The 23,446-nt window shown below is 44.4% G+C and overlaps 2 protein-coding genes across 6 annotated transcripts in view; both read right to left on the minus strand.

The window, feature by feature from the left end:
* KDM4B (lysine demethylase 4B) overlaps window positions 1–3,179 on the minus strand; it is a 93,818-nt gene extending 90,639 nt beyond the window's left edge. For all 5 annotated transcript variants that reach the window (XM_062596111.1, XM_062596107.1, XM_062596110.1 and 2 more), the window contains exon 1: window positions 3,052–3,179. The gene's annotated coding sequence lies outside the window, so the exon portion shown is untranslated. The remainder of the gene's footprint in view (window positions 1–3,051) is intronic.
* A 3,656-nt stretch (window positions 3,180–6,835) lies between these two features.
* UHRF1 (ubiquitin like with PHD and ring finger domains 1) lies at window positions 6,836–20,836 on the minus strand. Its single transcript, XM_062596151.1, has 17 exons — window positions 20,770–20,836; window positions 19,783–19,945; window positions 16,569–16,832; window positions 15,660–15,832; window positions 15,049–15,264; window positions 13,963–14,069; window positions 13,587–13,773; window positions 12,868–12,991; window positions 12,669–12,776; window positions 11,762–11,866; window positions 10,754–10,860; window positions 9,730–9,892; window positions 9,489–9,626; window positions 8,294–8,405; window positions 8,018–8,175; window positions 7,552–7,650; window positions 6,836–7,034 (listed from the first exon to the last, which is right to left on the minus strand). Exons 2-17 carry the CDS (start codon window positions 19,933–19,935, stop codon window positions 6,888–6,890), a joined length of 2,361 nt encoding a protein of 786 aa, XP_062452135.1. The 5' UTR covers window positions 19,936–19,945; window positions 20,770–20,836; the 3' UTR covers window positions 6,836–6,887.
* Window positions 20,837–23,446: the final 2,610 nt, after the last annotated feature.

The following is a 23,446-nucleotide window of genomic DNA, read 5'->3' on the forward strand; positions in this document are numbered from 1 at the left end:
CATCCATCTTTGATATTAACAGATGCTATATTGCAAGTAGTGCTGCATATAGCACAAGCAGACAATGAACGAACAGACAGTAAGAGACATTACAGATCCGTTTCAACAGCACAAGACAAAATGTTAAAATGAGAGTCAGGAAGAGTGAAAAATACACCAGTCTGCAGTTCTTCTATGTTGCCTAGAATTAATAAAAATGAAATAAAGTTTCTGGTTCTTACAACTGCAAAGAGACTTTCATAATGTGTTAACTGGTGCATGGTTGTCTCAGCCTGCAGCAAGTCAGTGCTATTATTTCTCCTCAAGTGTGAACTTCCCTGCTCTTCATAATGGGATGTAAACTCTGAATCCTAATTACAACAACTTGAATGCCAACACATTGTTTATTGTATCACAGCTCAACATCCTACAAGAAAAAAAATCATACCTATTAATAAATGTACAAAAACCCCCACATATAGCCAACATGCTTATCCAGAGTGGCTGGACAAACTGGTTTTTTTAACCAATATAAAATTTCTCAAGTCATATTCTACAAAACCAGCTCAGACTTTTGAGTAATTGCATATACTTTTCATAATTTAAAATGCTTAATATCTGCAGATCAGTAAGACAATCACACTATCTACTTTATATATTAAATGACAGATGATAGTATCACTAGAAACAGTTCTCATTAAATTTGCGCCAGCAGCAGTTCAGTTCTTTATGGCAAGTTACAGCATATTACAGCCAGTAAATTATTTTGTCTGGGACCAATAACTAACATTCTCTATGGAAAATAAGTGAGATTTTCCATCAAAGGACATCCTTCAATCAATTTCTCATCAAAAAGTTGATGAAACTTCTTATATAAGGTATTTTTAACATACAAATACATACATACATATATTAGGGCTTACATGTAAAAGACCATATTCATTCTCAGGTCAAACTTTGCATAGAGGACCTATGTGAGTAATTTGTTCTTTCTCCCACGTGTTCTAACTTAATGATATAACTGACTTTTTTAATGCAAGACCATATACACATTTGGTCTCTTTTCAGTTAGTAAAAAAAAAAAAGGAGTAATACATCACTGAGTGTTGGATGGTATTTCCCTTTCCGAAAAAAGTGAGTGTCTTAAATGTGAACAGTAGTTCTGTAACAGGGAATCAAGTACCTCCACCTATACATACTTTACATAGGAGTAACCTCCACCACTGATGGGGAAAGAACGGCCACTGATTCCTTCTGGCGTTAGAGAAGTCAGTGTACGAGTCTCAAAGTCTTCAATTATTAAGAGAACCTACGAACCTGGAATTTGCTGTCAAAAAGCAGTTACACCTACGTATGCCAACAATATGTAATTGCTGAAATATAACTGTACATTTTACATTCTAGTCTTACTACTTCTAGTGACTACATGGGTTTTAACAAAACAGTAGAAAAATACTAGAAAGTAAGTCCAAACCTCAAAAATAGAAAAGTCTGTAAGGAAGAAATGACTTTTTTGTGGAGGAGGAAAAAAGAAAAACAAACATACATGCTATTAGAGGTTTCATATGAACAGTGTTTCTTAAAATTGACTCATTTTGCTTAAAGAGTAACTTTTTCCAATTTCATTTTGGAAGGGTGCAACTTAATACAACATGATTAGCTATTTACATTGCCCAAGCACAAAGCCAACCTAGTGATGGACCAGAACTCCAACGCTCCAGGCTTTAGACAACAGCACAAAACAGTTTGTGTCCCTGAACAGCATCCATTCTCTACAGCAGCTTTTATAAAAAATACAGTTAAAAAACATGCATAAAACCAAACTAACTCCTGATTTTAACCCTTCAAAACAAAGGGGTTCAAGAATAGTCTTTCTGCAATATATCTAGCTCCTATATAGCTACACACACCATCTTAAAGAGAGGGGAAAAAAAAGACAGCTTTAAAGGAAAGCGTAAGTACCACCTTAATAAGAAGGGTTTCCTGAATAGTTTCCCCTTCCGCCAAGCACTACATCACAGAAGAACCTCATATATTTTCTACCTATTTAAAAAAAAAATGCAACCAAGTAGCTAAAAGCAAGGGAAAGCCAACAGAGCAGGACCGGACAAACAATTTCAGCGGACGCTAACTGCTTAGGAGCTGGGCGTCTCACTTTTTCATGGTGCAGTGTTTGTGCCTAGGACCGCTAAGCAAGCAGAAAGAATCTCTATGTGTGAAAGCAAAGGTTGCCATTAATGCTAGGATTACTAGGAAGGGGGGGAGAGCCCAGTTTTGACTCTAGACTTTGACAGCCTCGGGGGGGGGGGAGGGACAGGGAAGGCCACTGGCGTATTCCAGCTATCAGCTTTTCGCTGGACCCAGGCCTTTTGCACACTCTGAGGGGATTAAACCGCAGCTCTACCAGCAGAGTCCGAGCACGAACACCTCGCTGCGCACAGCGGGGAAAAAAAAATGCTGCAAATCTCCAACCAGCTGATTTATTATTCATTCGTACAAACACACCCGCGACCCACAGAAACAACCGCCCGCAAACGCGGGGCCCGCGGAGGAGCCGCCGCGGCACCGCAAGTCGAGGGGGCTCCCGCCGCCTCCCCCCTCCGCCCCGCTAAAATAAATACGAATAAATAAAAGCCCCTGAGGTGCAACACGGCGGAGGAGCCCGAGCGGCGGCGGCGGGGAGCGGCCCCCGCCGAGGCGGCGGCGCCCCGAGACAAAGCGGCGCCGGGAGGCGCGGGCCGCCCCGGCCCCGGGCTCCGCCGCGCCGCGGGAGGGGACGGGCGACGCGGCAGGCCGCGGCGCAGAAGCGAGAGGCAGAACCGCGGCCGAGGAGGGCCGACGGGGCAGGGCGGGGGGCTCGGCGCCCGCAAGGCCCCGGCGCCGGGGGAAGGTCGGCGGGGACGGAGCGGGGGGAGGCGGTGGTGTGTGGGGGGGCGGCAGCACCGGGCCGCGGCGGGTTAAAGCGCCCCGGCCCCGGGGGGGGGGGGGGGGGGGGTGGAGCCGCGGGCGGCGGCCGCGGAGGCAGGCCCCGCCGCGAGGGGGGACGGAAGAAGGCGCCGGGCGCCGCCGTACCTGAGCCCGCGGCGGTGCCCCTCGGCGGCGGCCCCGCGGCTCCCGGTCACCACAGCGCCGAGCGGCCCGGCGAGGGGAGCAGAGAGCGGAAAAGGGGGGCGGTGGGGGATATCGGCAATACCCCACGGCCAGCACCTGCTGCCCGCCCCCTCGCACCGCTCATTGGCTGCCGCCGCCACCACCTCCGCGCCGATTGGCAGCGCCGCCGTTGAGAGGCAGCCTCCGCGGCCCGTGGCGTTGCCGGGCACCGAACAACAAGGCGAGGAAGCTTTCTGATTGGTGGAGAGCGCTGGGGCAACGGCCTGCCTACCAACAGGCAGGACAGCCGGCCGTTCTGGCGTCGCTCAGCCCCTTCCGACCAATCGAGTACGGCCGAGAGGAAACGGCGGCCCTCCCCCCGGCTGCCATTGGGCGAGAGCTGGCCAAGGCGGGCGGCGATAGGCAGCGCGCGGTGCCCGTCAGCCCGCCGCGGCCCTGCGCTCCGGCTGAGGCGCAGGGCGGTGAGTACGTGAGGAGCCGCACAGCAGCGCGCGGGCGGGTTGGGGTGGGGAGCGGGGGGGGGGGGGGGGGGGGGGGGGCGCTGCGGCCGCCTTGCGCCAATGGGGCGGGGAGGCCCCGCCCCTTCCCCCCCCCCCCCCCCCCCCCCGCAGCGCCTCATGGCGGCGGGGGCAGGTGGAAGCTGCGTAGTAGCGCGAGGCCTCAGGCCCGCGGCGTCGTGCCCTGTGGCGGGCTTTTACCCTGAGGTAAAATCAGCGTCTGCCGTTGCCCTGCACCGGCTGGGCCGGCGGGGTAAAGCTGGCAGGGCAGGGCCCGAGCTTGCCCTCAGCGCCAGGCGAGACGGCGGTCGGTGAGGCGGGTCACCCCCGACGAACCATCCCGTCCCGTCAGCGAAGGGAAAGGCCGCCGCACGCGGGAGCCAGGCCCTGTTCGCTCTACCGACAGCTTGTGTGAGGAAAAATAGAGTTTGGTTCCCGCACACATGGTGGTTTGCTTCCCCTCGTGAAAAGCAAAAAAAAAAAAAAAAAAAAAAAAAAAGTCATAAGACAGCAACGCTGCACGGTTTCCTCCTGCCCCCAACAGCTCCTTCGTTAGATCAGTGGTTTTACTTAACACTTCATTGCCTTTCCCTATCCCTGCCTGCGATAAGGCCCTGCGGTGGTTGTACAGTGTGGTGGGTGGTGGTAGGTGGGTGGTGGTGGCAAGGCTGGCTGCAGTTTGCCCCTTGTTCTGCAGAGGCTGCCCTGATGGTGGAGCTACAGGTTGCCCTAAGTGCCTGCACCACCCGCACGCCAGGGCTCCCGACCTTCCTCGCATCCTGCCTCTCCAACAGTCCATCACCACAGAGGAACAGATAACCTGCTGCAATTACACAACCATGGAAGCCTGCCAGGGTAAAGAAGTATCAGGGGCATTTTTTAATTTGTGTCCAATTAAGTAGTGCAGACCATAGCTTCTGTACACTGGCTGGGAAGCAAGATAGGAATTCCCCAAATAGAAGGAAGATCCTTGTATAATTTTTCAGTGATGTTATTCTGGCTTCCTGATTCCTTATCTATGAATATTCATTTCACCAAATCACATGGTGGATGTTTACCCTGTAGAATTCCATAACAAAAATGTATGCCTACAAAATACATGCACAAGTAATGTACAAGAAATAAAAGCATCATTCCACCACTATAAAAGTAACCCATTCCAATCCAAAGCCATATACCAGCTCACCTTACACCTCAATAATTCTGCTATGGCAGCTTCATGTTTTGACATCTACAAGTCTTCAAGTTACATACATTAGAACTTCAGTGCAGTTTATGCTAAATAAACAAAGAAAAACAGAAAACTACACTGAAAGCCTACGTAGGAAAACAAAGTTTGCTTTCCAAATTCCATATAATAATAAAAACCAACATACTAAGGAAGTCATTACAACAGGTTCTCTTTCTGTTTAAACACACACACTTCCTCAGTTCCCCCCATCCTCAAATTCTTGTCATTACAATATATAATGAAAAGTGGAAGCACAATTTCAGTAAAAACATCTGAAATTGGAAGTGTGCAAGTTTTCTCAAGTTAACATTGACCTGAAAATACACTGATTTTAAAGAGGCAGATCAAGTCACCTGACACATGACATCGCAGTTCTAACAATTTTCATTTTCTTCATTAACTATGCAGCCAATTCAGATTCCAACTTCCCATTTAGATATCCACAGCATTAAAAACTAACATAAGTTTTTCCAAAAAGTCAGAAAGATTTGGAGAATCATGTTTTACTTTTTCTCTTTAGGTTGAACAGAATATATGCCTCTCTCTGTTGCCTAAAAGCAAAATCTTTAAGAACATCAAACTTGTATTTCCACAACTTCTCCTTAGTTAGAAAAAATCATAATTATGATAGTAGGCCCTAGGAAAGATTAGCATAATGGAACAAACCAATTCTGGCACAAGTGACTAGGCCTAGAAACCAGAGAAAGAGAGGTAAAGGAAAACAGTAAATACTTTAATCTGAAAAGATATTTATTTTGAGAACTTCAACTTGCACATTGTACAAAAAATTGACAAATTCAGCAAAAACCCTATAAAACGTTTTTTCCCTAACATATTAACATTATAATTTTAAAAAGGGTAAGAGTTAAGAAAACCAAAAACAGGCACATTTGTTCCAGTCTGTCTGCAGTAAAGTGTGATTAAAACATCCCTGTCATGTTGAGGTATTAAACTGCAAACTTTGGTAATGGTAGAAAAAGAACCCATTCACAAAAGTAAGCCTTCTTGGTGTCATGTACAATAAGCAAAATGTTTAATTAAAAAAAAATCGGAATTGGTTATTCTCCATTTCCAGGTAGAAATGCAGCAAAACAAACAAACAAAGAAGTCATGTTACCATAATACACCTAGCATTAGGAGGAAACCTGAAAGTTTGCAAATCCATGTTAATCATATACAGCTACAGTGTTATATTTTATCCAAAGAATAAAATCCGGTTGGCAAGTTTAAACAAATCAGTGCTTATAAAAAAAGGATATGGTGATTCAGAGCCCAGTCTTTCAAAAAGGACAAAAGGCACTTAAGAATGGCTTTAGTATATTCCACAATGGCATTTCTGGATAGAAGACAGCACCTGGCTGAACAAATAGTTCCGTAATAAGAGAGAAGTCCAACTGAGGTAGTACTTCATATTGCTCCAACTACTTGGCTATATGCAAGCAGCTTTATTTTTTCATACACAAGATTAGCAGGAAATGGCTTTTGATAGTTTGTCAAATGTATAAAAAAAGTTCTTTGAAAATAGTAAATATCCACTTGCGGTAATAGAACATAAGCCAGGTACCATCTTGTACAAGCTGAGCATCAAAATGCTGCCAAGGCAATGCACAAATCTACCTTTATGGCCAAATCCACAAACTTTGAAGATTGTTCTAGCAACCAAGCCATTTGGGGAAAATTTAAGGGGAGAGGGGAAAAAAGGAGGGGGGAGGGCACTCTGAGAACTTTCACAAATGTTAGCAGCCTTACCGGAAGCATTTTGTAAGTCCATGTTTAAAAAAAAAAAAAAAAAAAAAAAAAAGTCTGTACTGATGAATGGCAGGTTTCAGGAAAAGAAAAAAAATGCCACATTTAGATCAAAAACAAAACCCACAAACATACAAAAGGAGATTCCTCAAAGTTTATAGTTCCTTTTTTTTAAAACAAGGAAGACTTTAAGCTTTTTTTTTGCTTTTTTTTTTTTTTTTTTTTTGTGGGGTCTGAGAGAACAGACTACTTTTTTTAAATTAAGCCCATTGAAAACCCATTAATAAGTTTGAACAAAAGAAAATTAGAAGTGCTTTACAAAATCACCGTCCATTGCCATATCCAGGAAAGAGCTGAGTTAGAATGGTCTGCAGTGTTTCATTCACTTGCATGGTGTAATTTTTGCCGAGGTCATAGCGACAGGCTGGACAACTGTACACCTCAGCTTTGAAGGATCTATCCAAGCAATCCTAGTGAAACAGAAAAATAAAATGGCGAAGAAATACAGGTATGCAATTTAGCTTATTTTACAAGTCTCTGCTAGAGAATGAGATGCCTTTTATGTCCTGGTTCACCCAGGTATTGACTAGAACCAGGAATGGCCGAGAACAATACAAGGCAAGCAGCTGGAGTTGAGATTATTTTTCTCTTTCATTATGTGCAATGATGTTCTTCCGATGCTGTTTGTCCCAGGCACAGTATTTAAGTATACGGTATGGATGTTTCATACGATTACACTACTAAAGCCTACAGAGAACTTCTCTTGCCATCTTTTTAATAAATCAAATAATAACAATACTATAGTGGAACTTTGACTTTTCTATGACAAAGAATCTTTACTGAATCATTAATTCCATATATAAACCTGACTAATGATAAAAGACTAACTACCGGGGAAAAAAGAAAAGAAATCTCTCTTATGACTGACTAGTTAGTTCAAGGCTTGCTGCTCAGCTGCTATACAATACAGTTATACCAACTACTCACCTTGCACACATTATGTTGGCACACAGTTGTGACTGGCCGAAAAACAACCTCCTGACAACAAATACACAGGAAGGCCTCTTCGACTTTATTTAGAAATTTCTGTAAAGAAAACATTTGAATCAACTGACTGCTATTACCCTCTGGAAAAACATCATACAAAGCAACTGAAAGACACACTCAAAAAAGCTGTAAAATGTAATTATTATTTTGGCCATCATGTCTTTTTTTTTCCTACAAAGTTCATAAACAAAAAAGTCACATTAACAAGCTCCTATCTTTAACTGACCTCAAACACAGCGCTATAAAGTTATCCTGTGGATGCCTACACTGAAAGGAAAAAAGGGAAAAAAAAAAGAGAAAAAGCTAGAGTTCTGAGGCTATTTCTTTATGCAGTCAAGAGGTTTAAGGTCTAGTAATAGTATAATAATTAATTGACAATACTTCTTGAATAAAAAGCATGACCCACCGGTCCATCTTTGAGAGCTTCTAGTACTTCATTCCACAGTTTTTCATTGGCTTCATCACTTTTTATAAGAGATTTTTGCTGAGCTGTCAGCTTGTATGGCTCAACTTTAGTTTTCTTTGGAGTCCCTGTAGGAGAGGTAATGAGTTTTTCCTCCCCACCTGAAAGAAAAATGCGACTTCTTAAATGAAGAAACAAAAAGCAACCACAAAAAATTGACTAAATAAAATACACAAAAACCTCCAAGGCTTGCTATAGTCACTTGCCTACTTCACAAACCTGCTGATTTCCTTTTCCTCTTTCCTTTCCCCGGGGTATCAAACTCATCATCTCCATTATTTTCTTTTTCTTTATCTTTATTTGCAACAGCTTCCAAATACCCCTCAGGATACTACAGGAAAAACAAAACAAAAAGCATCCAATGCAAACGTGCCAATTCAGAGAATTACAGACTATTAGGGATTGGAAAGATGACCTCTGGAAGTCATCTTGTTTGACCCCTTGCTCAAAGCAAGTCTAATGTAAAAGTTAACTTTTCAGACTTCACATACCATCACTAGAGTATTACAAAGTTAAACAAGAAATTAATTGCTTTGACAATACCTTGCTACACAAGTTAATTGAAACAGATTTTTTTTTTTTAATAAGAAACAAAAATAAATGGGTTAGCAGTTACTGATAACCTAAGATGCTGTGGACTGGTCACATAAGTCTTAAAAATTGGAACATCCTTTGGTCCAGGAGTCTTTTTTTTTTTTTTTTTTTTTCTTCCCTTAAGTGATAAATCCATGGCTACAAATAGTACTAACAATCTCTGTTCAAGTCTACTGGCTTAATTCTGTCTCAAGTTTTAAGTATTTTTTTTCCCTCTTTTCACTAACTTGTGCATTTGCAATTAACAGCAGAATTTGATTTGTACATTATCAGCAGAATAATTAGAATACTAGCTCAGTCAGCTTTGAGTTACATTTACTGTGTAGTCTAGATATTAAAAACATAGCTCAGTGGAATGAGTATTAAGTTCTGCCAATTCATATCACAAATTGAGAATTGTTCCAATTTTCATTATCGGTTTTCCTATCATTTTTCCTACAAACCTAATTCTGAAGAGGAAAAAATGGCATTTTTTGAAATTAAAAGTTAGTGTTTTGAAGCGTTTGTCAGCATGTAACAAATAAAAAAAGAAACCCACATGTACACACACACACTTCTTCCCTGTCGTGCTCTTGCAAAGTGCTTATTCAGACTAAAAATTCAGTAAAAGAAAGTAAGTTTTGTCTGTTTAGCTTCCTGATGTATAAAGAAAACAAACAACCCACAAGATTGAAAGCATTAGTGTTTCCTTCAGTCTAAGGAGCACTGTCCTAATTCTTAGTTTCCTACATAAGACAAAGTAGATCATCTTCAAGAAGAAGGCATAATAGAAAAATCCTTGCGAGTCCAGTGGAAGCATGACAGTGTTCCAAAAGAGTACCTGCATCGTTAAGCCAAGCTTTTTCATCCTGTCCTTTCCTTCTTTGGTCCAAGGAGCAGGTTCTTCATCATCCCTCCTAAGCAAGTAGCGCCACACTAAAAATCCAGATTTTCCTGTCTCAGGCCAGTATTTTACTACCTAAAAACAGCCAGATATAAGTCCACTAGAAGCTATAAAGTCTCCTTTACCATAACTAAATTATCCTTCCCGAATTCAATAGGAGAATTCAGATCTTTCTTACCTTATATATTCCATCATATCTATTTCCCTCTACTGGAGCGTATTTGCTATGTTTGCCTCCTTTTACATTCCTCACCACTCGAACTGGCTTTCCAGCTCTCCAGTCCTTGGCTTCAGCTCCATTTTTGTCATTGATGGGAGCACTGCAGTTCAGAGCCAGAGCTCTGTAAGAGAAAGTTCATTAAATGTCACGTATCTACCAGATAGACTGCTCCAGAATCAGAGGAGGATAAAGCAAATGACAGCATACATAATTCGTCTAATAAGTAAAAGATTTAGCTACATTGTGTTGCTGTGAGTAACACATTGCTACAGCTGATTACCAAAAAATAGTAATGTATCAGTATTGTATTGAACCATAGCAATGGTCTACAGAAAACTGGAAGCTACCACCACTTTCCAGGTGCAAAAGGAGCCCTTGCTGAATTTCATCTGAGGAAAGAATGCAGACAAGCTTTGTTTTGTTTTAAATAATACTTTCAAGTATCTTGTATTATGACAGGAATTCTGAAGAAGATTATTAAGCATCCTTACTAGGGACTATATTTTAAATATGCAGATTTTTCATTATATTATCCCAGTGTAATTGCATGGGCTACCTTCTCCACACAAAAACACACTTATATGTAAAAAGTAACAGTTTATAAACAAACAAACAAACCAAAAGAACATGCTTACTTTTTCCAAGTCCAGTTTAGAACTTACAAGTAATCCGGTCTCTCAAAATGGTTCACAGAAAAGCTCTTCAGGAGAGTATGACAACCTCTACACTAATTTCTCTCTGTTCCTTAAATTTCAGTCAAAATTAATCTGAGACTAATCCCCATTTACAACTCTGCTTCATTTATTGTGTGCTAGAAGAAACGCTTCCATTGCACAACTGATCTACAGTCTACAGTGCAGAAGAAATTTAACTTTGAAATTTTTTTCAGATAGTTTCTTTTGACATAGACTAGACAAAGAATTTTTCAGGTTGACAGATTGCCAGCTACTAAGTTTAAGAACGGAGTGTGAGCATTGCCAACCTGTTCATATTGGTGAGTTTTTGATCGCAAGACTGTTCTGCTGTACGTTTGTTTCCAGAAAGATCACGACCTCCACTCCCTGTATACGTGAAGGAATTTCCATGATCCTGAAAAATACACGGATGGTTTCAACATGTTCACAAAATAATTCAAAACAAAGCATGAGATGAGTGTTTTCATCTGGTAGTTTTAACATAGTATTCTGAAATAGGAAAAATGATTTCTCTATTTAGCTCTCCCAGAGTTAGTTTCCTATGGTCTTCTCTTATATTGCCAATAAGAGCACAGAAAAGTCAGTGGCAATTGTCTCATCATACACCTTAATAATGCAGAGAGACCTCTGCCAAGATAGCAGTGCACTGCTCCCACAGAATCTGCTCGCAAGTGCATGATACGTTCCAGATAAAGATAATGTAACTTATATCTCAGTACTTGCACCGCCACATGACCTTGTAATGCAGAATTAAAACGTGCAATATCAGTCCAGGTATATTTTACGTTTGTGGCCATCTGTTTACCATGAGGTTTAACGGGCTTTTGGGCAGCTAGTAACTGGTGATCTGTAGGAAGAATGTACAGTAATCTCTGGTAAAGCCTAGTTAGGGTTAGGTTTGGCTAGCAAAGCTGACAGGTATATTGAGAAGTAGCACTTCTGTCTCAAGTTTTGTGCCTAACACTTTTGACACAGGAAGATCTGGCAAAATACGTATCCACCCACGTTCTGTGTTCAAACTGTGGATGAAATGGAGAGTCTGAAAAGGCAGATAAGGATTTCTGGATTAAGAGCTGATACACAGATGTTAATCTGAATTCAGCTGACCCTCTTTCTCAGATTGATGCATGCAGCTACATTATAGATTTCATTTGCCTAGTTTTATTCTGAAGAACGTAAATATCATCAAGACGCAGAAACGTCTGACACAGAACGTGAAAAGCATTTAAGACCAACTCCTTCTTTTAACTACACGGAGTTAGCCTGGTGTTCAAAAATAAATAAGATTCACTTACTATGTCATCTTCATAGCCTCCTGCCAGCACCAGGGAATAGGCACCATCATTGCTTCTGCCATGTATACCTGCTACGTGGGGCCTGTGAACACCGGATTCGCTCACCTAGGAGAGGAAAAAAAAAAAGAATTTTGCTAGGCAACTGCTCTCAAGAGGCTATGATTGATATGACTACGTGTGGTCTTGGAACTAAATTAACTAATAGCACTCTCACATTTGTTTTGAATATATAGCAGGGTCAAACTGTGTCCTCACCACCATCATCCAAAAACATCCAGGAGAGGACAGAAAAAGAAAGTACTTTTCAAAAATACGTATTAGGGTGTTTCAGTAAGTTGAATACATGGAAGGCTTTCTGATGTGAGATTAGAAATTTGAGTCTTTCGACCTATTATTAAAAAAACCCAGGAATTTTAGAACACTACAGATATTGAAATGCTTGCATAAGGGGATAGTTTTTAGAAGACTTAGAATAGCCACTTTAATCTTAAACTTGAAAGACAAGATAGTTATTTCAGTGCTCAGTCTTCCTCAACTTACCTTACAAGACAAAAAAAAAAATCTATTTTATTTATCCAAACCATTGAAGGAGACCCTCACCAACAGAAGAAGTTGGAGATACCATGCATCTCCAAGACAAAATACTGAAAGTAAGCTTCTTTAGTTCTTTGGGAGGGTTTTGAGTCTCAAAACAAACAAACAAAAAGCATAAAACACCTTGAAATGCCAGCACAATACAACCTTAGTTATGGAACACTTGATCTAGACAAAGCCAGAATTCCTTCCTTTCTGCAGATACACCTCCAGTGACACATGCTTCGGGATAAAAGTTTCAAGTTTCTCATAAAAGACTTCTATGAATCCTATTTCCCCTTCCAGTGGCTCATTCCAGGATTCAGTTTCATACCTGAACTCTGAACTTCCACATGGTGCCAACTGGAATCCCAGGAATTGGTCCATAGTGGTTAGAAGGGACAATGGTACATTCCCTTGTGCGACCAACACATGCCATACCCTGTTTCAAAGAGCAAGACCAATCAGCCAGGAATTACGAGGAACTAACATGCACTATTCTTCACAACAAAAACAGTGACTTTTAAACTGACCTTTCCCCAGTCTCTCCGTGAAGATGAATTAGCAGATGCCATCTTTTGTTTCTTTTTACTTTCTTTTAATTTCTCTCCTGCTAAAACCACCTCACTTGCATCATTTCGACATTCAGGGCAATACCTAAAGTCACCAGTCAATGAAAATTAACTAGTAGCAAAACCTTAAATTAAAAAAAAAAGAATTCCCCAGAGCATATTGAGTTATAATCTAACAAATTTTGCCTTTGAAACGAGACAGGACAATGAAGTAACTCACTTGTGATCAGTCAGGAAATCAGCTATGTCAAAAATAGCATAAAATGCTGAAACAGGACACATGGAAGAAAACCTACTATGGTCGTTTTCAACCAAAGGCCTGTGGACTCCTGTAAGGGACCCACAAAAAACAGTCACAGGTGTTAAGCCTACTGGCATGTTTGCATTTGGTTTATAGGTGTCTGTGGTTTTTTGAAAAAAGTATTCGAGTCCCCAGATTGGAAAAAAAAAATTGAAAGTCACTGCCTGAAAAAACAGGCTTTCACTAGGTCGATGTTCAAAGAAAATACGAAGTCCTATTTAAAAAAAGTAAAACAAGAATACGGAGCAGGAGCACACATCTCTTCATCTAATAAAGTCACAATATCGCCACCTAAAGGTATCATTAAACCCCCTAGACCTTGCTTTCTGCTCATGATCTACATGCTAATTGTGACACCATCCGCACACTTGTAACTTACCAATCCTCATCATCTGGTATACTACTAAGGGGAGGGTTGAGGCAGTAGATGTGGAAAGCCATATCACACTCATCACACATTAGCTGTTTATCTGGATCTTGTTTACCTCCACAGACATGGCAAGCGCAAATTCTGCAGGTCTTGTTCGGGTTGTCCTTACAAGATTTACACACAGGTCCATTCTGTCCTGTTAGCAAAAAGAAACCACAACCTTCTTCAAACTCCAGAAAACGCTACCTTATATGACAAATAGTTGAAGTAGTCACAATCGCATGCGTTTTAGAACTCTCAGTCCTTAAGGGTATCATATGACTGTAAGCAGTAAATCACAAGAAAGGTCTTGTGTGTAAAATACAGTCTTATATAACAAACTCACGTTTTAATGGACTGGCACTAAGTGGACAAACGCTGCCTGGTTCTTCAATTTTATAAATTTCATCCACAAATGTAATTCTGCAGTCATTCAAGGAATCACCAGCATCCCTACAAAGGGAAATTTATAAAAGTCAAAAAGATTGGACTTTGAAAGTATAACACAGCATGAACTCACAGCTCCACATGTACATCAATAATGCAGATTGCTCTGGTATTAGTTCTGTATCACAAGAAACCTCTGTTAGGGCATCACACGATCTAGGACAATGGCACGAGAGCACCACCAGGAAACAAACAGTGCTCACACAATAATAATAATAATAATAAAAAAAGTACTCCCTTTTGTCCTAATGAGAATCCATACACTCCTAAAATTCAAATTATCCCTAGTAATATATTTCCCCCCCAAAAAGAATTCAAATTAATTCTTATTGTATTTTAGAATGTCAAAATAATTGCAGCAACAGGAACTGTGGAAGTCTACAACTAAACTAACTACAACTAAAAAAAAAAAAAAAGAAAAAAAGAAATTGAAATGCCTGAAATTGAGCATCCCTTAAATGCTGACTCTTTTGCCCTTTAGAAAAGAATGGGAATAACTTTTCACTATTGGCATGAAGTGAGGTTTTACCCTATGTTAGCATATCTAACAGGAAACATTACACTGAATTTACTGTAAAATCATTATGGACCATGAAGCTAACACAGTAAACAATTCTCTTCCTCCTAGTGGAGGAAGGCGTTGAAGGCATAGTAGTATGGACTGAACTCAAACTAACAGAGAAATTAAAAACAGGTAGAACAGTTGCTCCATTCTAGGGTGTGCTTTCCATCCTCCCAGCAGCGTACAAGTCCAGAGATCAACATGCCCCAAGATTCCTTATGGCCTCCAATTCCTCCAACAGAAATTAATCAAAACTGCACCCAAAGAGGAGTCCAGCTCCTCATCTCTACCAAGCATTTTTGTCACATTACTCAAAAAATGATGCATCAAAAACACTGTCACTCACCAGACCTAATGAAACCAAAAGCAGAGTTAGGGAGTTCAGTTGTGGAATACCGTATTTTCGTTCTCAGAACTGCTTACCCAAGTAATATCTTTGCATTTATCTCCCTGATCATTTTCGTTTCCCGTTTTTGCAGAATCTCAGCATCATACCAAAATCCTCTCTCTTTTGGTTCATCAGGGTTATAGTTGACCATCACCACCTGTCCTACTTCTAGCTGGTGCCACTTCAAAACAGTCCGTGCACGAGCACGTACATCTTTCGAACTCAGTTCTACAACTCCGTTCTCTGGATAGCTTTTGGGATACAAGGGGTCATGGAAGAGCAGAAAAGAAAAATTGAATTTGACATCAGAAGTTGTTATATGTAATAGATTATATCTAGACAGGTTAATTTAAAAGCCAGTGCCGCACAACATACAAGAACACTGCTGAGAACATAATTTCCTTCTCCCCAACAGTCACAGACAGAATCAGACAGTTTTAACTGTTTTCATACTTCATCCCATCTAAAACTTGGGCAATTGCATCTCATATTCCAACAACGTGTTTGTCTTACAATTAGTAGGGCTCAGTAACATAATTACTGTGCCAGCCCACTATTGTTTCACCTTATGGATCTCTATAATCAAATTCTCCATCAACATCACAATCTAAATAACTGTATTAGCTAAGAAAGTAACAAAACTCACTCTTCATATTTCACATGATATATTACATCTTCTTCAGGAACGGTTGTCTGCCGATCAGGCTCTGCACAACTACCAGCTGATTCATTTGTAGGTTTTTTTCTGGTCACATTTACAACCTGGGCTTCAAACCATGCTCCCATATTCATATCTCGAGCATCAACCAAGTCATTGATCTACACAAAGCAAAGTATGCAACTCATCAAAATGGATTTTCAAATTAGGCACTGATTTCAAAACTACTTGAAGATTTAACTATCTCAAGCAGCTCACCATTATCAAGAAATATAACCGATGGTTGCAAAAATTCATTTGTGCACCACTCCATTCTTCTCAGATTGAACTTCTAAGGCTAAAAACCCTTTCTAGGGCAACATGCACAAATCGCTTTGTCATCTAGTACGAACCATTATTAGTTAGTCTGTACCAGACTTTCAAATTTGTCTGTCTTGCTCATAGCCTGGCAAAGGCATCTCTAGGTCCGTAATAAGGTCTACTAAAACAGATGAGTAAAATAGTTCTGAACAGTTGTTTGAGATTTTCCTTTATTTTCTTTAGTCATTCAAGAAAGTTCCAGCTTTGACAGATCCAGTCCCTCTAAACTGAAATACAGGGAAGTTTCAAAAATCAAAACAAGCACTTCAAATATTAAGAGATCAACATAATTTTAATTTAAAGGATAAAACAAAAAATAAAGTATTTTGACCCAAAACATATTGCATTTAGTTGGCTTGTGAGTTGGTTTGGGCTTTTATTTGAGTTTTGAAAGGAGGTGCATTTTGGAATTCCCCCCCACCCTTTAAAGAAAAACACAGTTACGATATGAAAGGTTTTCAAAAATTCTCAACTACAGAAAAACATTCTCCTTTGCAAGCTGCTGTTTTAAGTAATCTTCATTTTTCAGTAACCCACCTTATAGAGGCCAAACCCTGGGTCAGCCCAGTCAGGCTGCGCGGCTGTGCTGGGCTGGCCCTCCAGTTCTATGACACCTTCTCCATTGTGGGAGCTTTTGTCAGATTCACTTTGGCCTGAGCCACAGCCAGAGTCTGTGTCTGAGAGTTCAGAATCCTTTTCCTTACTGACAGCAGGAAGCACTGCTGGGCTTTGTCTGACCAATAGTTGAACAATATCATTCAATCCAACGCTGTAATCGAAAAGGGAGTGACCATCTTCCATCTATGGTGAAAGCACAGAGCAATCTGGTTATTTAATTCAGCTGAGATTTTCCGACTCAAAGCCATCCATCATGCTGTAACTGCTTATGTGCTAAGCGAGATCACATCGCTTGAAAACCATTAACATCAAGTAACTTGGCAGTTCTTCAGCAACACAGGTACTTATTGATTGTTCTTACTATTTAAAACATTCTTTGTTCAAAGGATTTGGATTTACAGCCTAGAGAAACAGAACATCCATGCTACGATATAATTGCTATCCAGGCTAATCCACTGTGTTCTTTGAGAACTGAAAAGGTGTGCAATGCATTCACTAAAACTAACAATTCTGAGAAGGACAGAGACTTACAGCTCCCCAACATTCCTATCAAGATTTAAAGATAATTCCACATTACCTATGAACTCTAATGGAAGAACTTTCATCCTTAATTCAGAAGCATTCCATAGCATGAACATAATGCAAACTGGTCTTTACATTGCATTTGTATACATATTGCAGATTATTGTTAAAACGCTGTTCTATTATATGCAACATGATGTGGGAGTCAAAGAACTAGTTAATCACCTACTTTCCTCCAGGCAAACATGCAATTTTTCCATTCAAAGTAAAACCAAAAAAGATTCAATTCAATCTGAAACTACCTAATCACTTTTTTATCATAGCCAGGCATGTCCTAATTTCACACTTTCTCTAACTTTAAAAGTATATTTTCCAAGTCTGGCATCATATGTAGTCAAATCAGGATCCTGTCCCAGCAAATAGTAATAGAAGTACAGATGACCAAAAAGGTCTCTCATAATTACTTTGCAAGAACTCTTAGGAGCACCATTTTAGAGTTACAATATAGTACTCGAGCCTACAGTGCATTTAGAAGTTCAGACAAGCTTCACCACATATTTAAGGTCTGACTAAGAAATTACACAGGAAATGATCATCCCTTTCCAGGCCAAATCACCAGAAAAGCAACCCCCAGAGCTTTGTTCTCTAACAGTGGGAAACAGAGCAAAACCACAAGAATTTACACTTCACAGGAATCACTATGATAAATCAGTTCTGATTTATGGCATAAAATGGCTATGGAACAATCCCTGGAAATCTGACTGTACAGGAAGTGATACGGACTTTTTCTGCTTTAGAGATGAATACTCATCATTCAGATATACAAGAATGAATCAGAAATCACTTCTTTCTTCTTAACAAAAGGACAGCGACATCACAAACATTCTATTGCTGTCAATAACTGGCACTACCAAAGAGCACAAGCAACAACAGATGCAAAGATAAATGGAAAAGCAGACTGCAAATAGGATATAAAACCACAGGAGTTCAAAGGACAGTCTGAAAAGAGTACTAGCAGTTGAGGAGGTACCTCTGAAAAGAGGTGTGTGGGGTTTTTTTTGTTTTTTTTTTTTTTGTTTTGTTTTGTTTTTTTTTGTTTTTAATTAAGAAGTATTTTCCTGACATCATTTTATAACGTAAACTAACAAAAATGGGAACATTTCTAATGATTCAAAAAGTCAGGCTAAGCACTAATGGGCACAGCAGAGGGATGACGACTAGAACAGCTTGAATAGATGTTTCTGTCTAAAAAAAAAAGGGAAAAAATCATGCCTAAACTTAAGAGCTGGTATTACACTAAGAGGAATTGTCTTTGTAAAGTGCCTCTTTAGTGAAAGAGCTATCATTTCTGCTGAAATGTTTTTGACCTTAGTTACTTGCACTGACTTTAGCATAAGCAAAGCTGACAGCTGGTCAGTACCCAGGACCAGTCCTCTCATATCACTTTGTGGAAAACCACAAAAGGTGCAACTGCTGCAGCCGAATGTGCAGCCAGGTTAGATCCTCACCAACACCACAGCAACGAGGCAATACAAGCCCTTCAGAAATGGTATAGATTTGCTCATGTACAAGTCTCTGCTACCTTATTTTTCACTACTGGTACCCAAGCTTGCCTGATTAAAGCTAGTCCAGGCGTAGCCCCATATTTCACATTCAAGCCTGCTAATTATAACGTATATCTAGCTCTAATATTCCTAGGCTTGGGGGCAAGGTGAAGAAAAGTGACTGGAAAAAAATGCTTCACCCCATTCGTCATCATAGTATTTCAATGCAGTCAAAAGCAGCCCACTCTTTCTGAAATGAGTTTCCAAACACCACACAAACAACTGCTGCTTCAGAAATGTCTTTAGTCCATGGCATATCAGGGCAATACTACGTATACAGAGAAGACACATACGTGAAAATAGTTTCTGTTAACTTTGATACTGCTCAGGGTGCAAGCATTAGCTTATGTCAAAGAGGAAAAAAAGCCATCACACAGCTGCACTAGTAAACGTACTATTGCTGTTGTAACACGCTACTGAGTCACTCACGACTTTACACAGTGAGTTTGGTACCAAACAAGATTTTCATTTAAGGGTATGTAACAGCGAGGAGCTGCCGCCTCAATTCGCAGAGCTGCAGATCCCGAATCCCGGGAAGCTCTTTGCAGCCGTCGAGGCAGTAAAATCTCCAAATCTCCGCGTCTTGAAAACTTTTATTTCTTTCTTTTCTTTCTTTCTTTTTTTTTTTTTTTTTTTTTTTTTTTACAGCCCGTCAGATCGCGAAGGCCCGAGTGAAAGCCGAGTTTCCACGGAGACGCCGGGGCCATCGGGCAGCGAGGGCCGCGCCCGGCGGGCCGAACGCGGCCGCGGAAGGGCCCCGGCGGCGGCGGCAACAGCCGCGGGGCTGCGGCGGGCGCGCCGCTGCGAGGGGGGCGGCGCGGGCCGCGCCGTTAGCCGAGCCGCTCCCGGCAGCTCCGCGCTCACTAGATGGCAGCAAAACACGCAGATTTCACGCAAAAAAAAAAATGAAAAAAAGAAAAAGAAAAAAAAAAGTAGCTGCAGCGGGCGGCCGCGAGCGCCGGGGTGGGGGTGGGGCGGCGCGGCGCTGTCACGGCGCCCGGCGGTACCTGCTTGCCGCGGTAGAAGAGGCGCTGCCGGTGCGGCTCCACGCCGAAGACCTCGTGTATCCGCAGGCGCAGCCCCTCCACCTTGGTGAGCTTGGAGAGCGAGTCCACGCGGTGGGTCTCCTTCCCGTCCATGGTGCGCACCTGGATCCACATGGCGCCGGTCCTGCCCACAGAGAAAGCGCGGGCCGCGCCGCGGCTGAGGCAGCGGCCCGCCGCCCCTCCGCTCGGCTCCGCGGCGAACCGCCCCCTCCCGCCGCGGCGCTCGCGCGGCCCGGCCCGGCCCGGCCCGCTCCGGTCCGGCCCGCTCCGGCCCGGCGGGGCCCGCGGCGACGCTCGCGCTCCGCCGAATCAATGAGACCGCTCAACCTACCCCCCCGCCCCGCCCCGCCCCTCCCGGGCCCCGTCTCGCCGCCCGGCCCGCCAGCCGGCCGGCCCGCCCGCGCCTCGCTCCCGCCTCATTGGCTGCCGGCCCGGCCGGCTCCGCCGCCCATTGGCTCCTCGCCCTTTCGCCCCGCCCCCCCGCCGGCGCCTAACGGCTTTGGTTGCGCCCGTGCCTCTCTGCCGCCTCGCGGGCGGGCGGGCGGGCGGCGCGCGCCAACTGTATCTCGCGCCACAATTGAAACGCTCCCGCCGCTCTCGCGGGGGCCGCCGCAGGTCTCGCGCGACTATGCAAACGAGGGGGCGGAGCCGCGGCGGAGGGAAAGGAAAGGGAGGGGGGCGGGTCTTAAAGGGGCCGCGGCGCCGCGAGCCGCGGGGCGCCGCGCGGGCGGCCGCCGCCCTGCTGGCAGGGGGCCGCGGGGGGCAAAGGGGCGGCGGCGCCCCGCACCCCGGAACGTCCCGCGCGCGGCAGGGGCCGCCGGCCACGGGCGGGCGGCGCGGCCGGGTCGGGCCCCGGGGAGGGCACGGGGCGGCTCGCCCGGGGCGGGCGGCAGCTGTCAGCGGCCGGGCCGGGCCGGGCCAGGCCAACCGCGCCGCGCCGGGACTCACCGTGGTGCTGGAGGCCGAGGCCGGTGCCGCGCTGCGCCCCGCCGCCGCCGCCGCTCCCCGGGCTTTGGAGTTTGGCGCGGAAAAGCCCCGTGCGCCGCGCGCTCCCGCCCATTGGCCGCCGCTGGCGGGAACGAGCGCGGCGCGGCGCGGCGCGGCGGGGCGGGGCGGGGCCGGCGGCGGCAGGGACCCCGCGGCGGGGGCGGGCAGCGCAATTCCTAGGAATTCCCGTAAAACCGAGCAGCTCGGGCCGCCCGGGCGCCGCTCTCCGAGGCTGCCGGCAACAGCCGCTGCCTCGGCCCCCCGCGCCGACCCGGCCCGGCCCGGCCCGGCCCGCGGCGAGGGGCCTCCGAGAGCCCCCCTCCCCCCCCCACAACTAGCTCCAGTCTCCATTTAACGGTATCTGCCCCAATCGGGGCCGGCGGGGGCCCGGGGCGCCCGCACGAGCCCGGCTGGGTTCGCCCCAACGCGGCGGGGAATTTAAATAATAATAATAATAATAATAATAATAATAATAATAACAAAATGACGGAGTTTGCTTGGAACGGGCGCCGGACGGATCCGGCAGCAGCCGGGTTTCGGAGGCGAGGGGCAGTCCGCCCGAGGAGGGGCGTACGGAGCGCCCGCCGAAGCGCCCCGCGGCGCGGAGGCGAAGCTCGGCCGGGGGCCGGGGCGCCCCACGCCCGCCCCCGCTGCCCACCCCCCCCCCCCCCCGGCGCGGCCCCGACGGGAGGCCGCTTTTCCCCCCGCGGACGCAGCAGGGTCCTGGCCTCCGCCCAGGGCGGCAGCAAACCCTGCGCGCAGCCCCGAGGGGTCATCGGACGTCTCTTTTGGAAATTTTCCAGCGTTCTTCACGTCTCCGGCCGGGAACGGACATCGCAGCAGCCTGCTAAGCATCCGAACTTGTTAACGCTCAGACGCCAGAAATGTTTCTGGCAGCACCTTGTTACCTGGCATTTGCCCCCAGCGCGCGCCCCACCCGGGGCCTCTCTCCTGTCCGTTTAAGGGCTGTATCGGGTGGACCCAGGTGGGTTTAAGGGCTGTATCGGGTGGACCCAGGTGGGTTTCCTTTTTGCCTTGGCAGCTCCCATCACGCTAGCGGGAGCTCTCGCGGGTACGTGGCGGGACCGGGCTGCCCAAGGGGCAGACCCGTGCCAGCTGTCCAGCAAGACTAGCAGCCTCGTGAGAATTAGTAGAGTCAGAAAACAAAAAGCCCCGTTTCTGGAGAAACTTACTCATTCAGTGAATCCGCGTACTGCGAAAACGGAGCTGCGTCCAACCGCCGATAAAACGGGTTGCGTATGACAAGGCCCAATTCTAGCTCGCTCTAGTAGTGGAACATTGATTTCATTAAAGGTTAAATTACAGATAGGCTTTCTTTTTAAGGTCCTCTCTTTATTAAAACAAGAACATTGCCAGAGCAATTTACAGAGAACTTGGTTTAAGTGAAATAAAGCCCTGGGATTTTCAGGTTTCTACAAGCTGTTAGAGAAAAGGACGTGACTTCCTTAACGCTGCCTTTACCTAAGGAGCTGCTGAGTTTTAGTTTCCTCCCTTTCAGATTGTTTTAGGCCTTTCTTCTCTTCAGAGTTACAAGTCTGATTGAAAACACTGTTCTTCGACCTGGTAAATCCCCCATGCTGTGAGGAAACAATATCTAGGCTGTCCTGCCAGCAGGGCTATCCAGTTTAGATTATTAAAACTTAAGGCTCTGTTGAATTCATTTGCAAAAAGAGGCAGTTAGCAGGACAAAATTCTAGCAATCTTGCATCCAACAGTAATGTTCAAAGTGAAGTTTCGGCACAAGGGATTAGGAGAAAGGAAAGCCCAGGCTTGCAGGTAAGAGCTCCCCCCTAAACTGGAGTTGAAGATCATCAAGATAGTTAGAATATACTAATTTTAACCATTTTTTGGTTCAGCTCAGGTGTTACTGCTTATGCTTTTACATACAGAAATATGTATTCTTTGCATAGCTGTTCAGGAGGCCTGGTGACAATTCTACCATGTCACATCTTAGACAGCAAGAGAGACATTCCTCAAGGTTAAATTATAGATATGGCCATTTAAAGAGGCAAACAGTCTCCACTGGTACGTCAGAAGTTTCGACAGGCATTGGGATGCTGTGGGATCACACAGCATCTAGCAAGAGGAACTCACCAGGCTTTGCTTTCCTCTCTCTCCATGCAGGGCTCTTTGGTGGTGGAAGCTGAGCTAGAAGTAGTTTCTCTCTGCTGCTTCAACAGTGACTCAGTTATCCTTCCGATTTCCCTAGAGAAAAACATATTTGCTCCTGGTGAATCCATTGTCTGCCCAACAGATATTGACAACAGGTTAAGTAAATACATTGAAAATCTGTTTTTCGCTTTGCAGTCAACTATCCTGTATGAGATCTTCACCACCCAGAGAGAACAATATTGCCTAGAAGACCAAACCGAAGTGCTAACGCTGGAGTGCAGGACAAATGCTGCCCTCCTTGAAGTCATCGTGCTCTGCAGCATGGTATCTCCATCAAAACTGCCCCTTGTCAGCACCAAATCCGTAGGAAATGCAATCACAGAATACAGGTATGAGCTAGTAGGAACTGCTGGCCTTCTTGGAGGACACACACACACACACCGTGGCAGGCGGGGTGCCCATCAGCGTAAAAGCCATAGCTTAGACTGTCTCTGAAAAGGAGAGT

This window comes from Rhea pennata, chromosome 27, assembly GCF_028389875.1.
Source record: "Rhea pennata isolate bPtePen1 chromosome 27, bPtePen1.pri, whole genome shotgun sequence".
In the NCBI taxonomy this organism is placed as follows: domain Eukaryota; kingdom Metazoa; phylum Chordata; class Aves; order Rheiformes; family Rheidae; genus Rhea; species Rhea pennata.

What these genes read in the sequence shown, in the direction of transcription:
- UHRF1 (XM_062596151.1), bottom strand. Translation starts at nt 19,935, where the DNA reads ATGTGGATCCAGGTGCGCACCATGGACGGGAAGGAGACCCACCGCGTG. An exon ending in CACGGAGAGACTGGGGAAAG is followed by an intron (nt 12,777 to 12,867) that starts GTCAGTTTAAAA and finishes TCTTTGAAACAG; the next exon opens with GGTATGGCATGTGTTGGTCG. An exon ending in AAGCTCTCAAAGATGGACCG is followed by an intron (nt 7,651 to 8,017) that starts GTGGGTCATGCT and finishes TTTTCTTTACAG; the next exon opens with AAATTTCTAAATAAAGTCGA.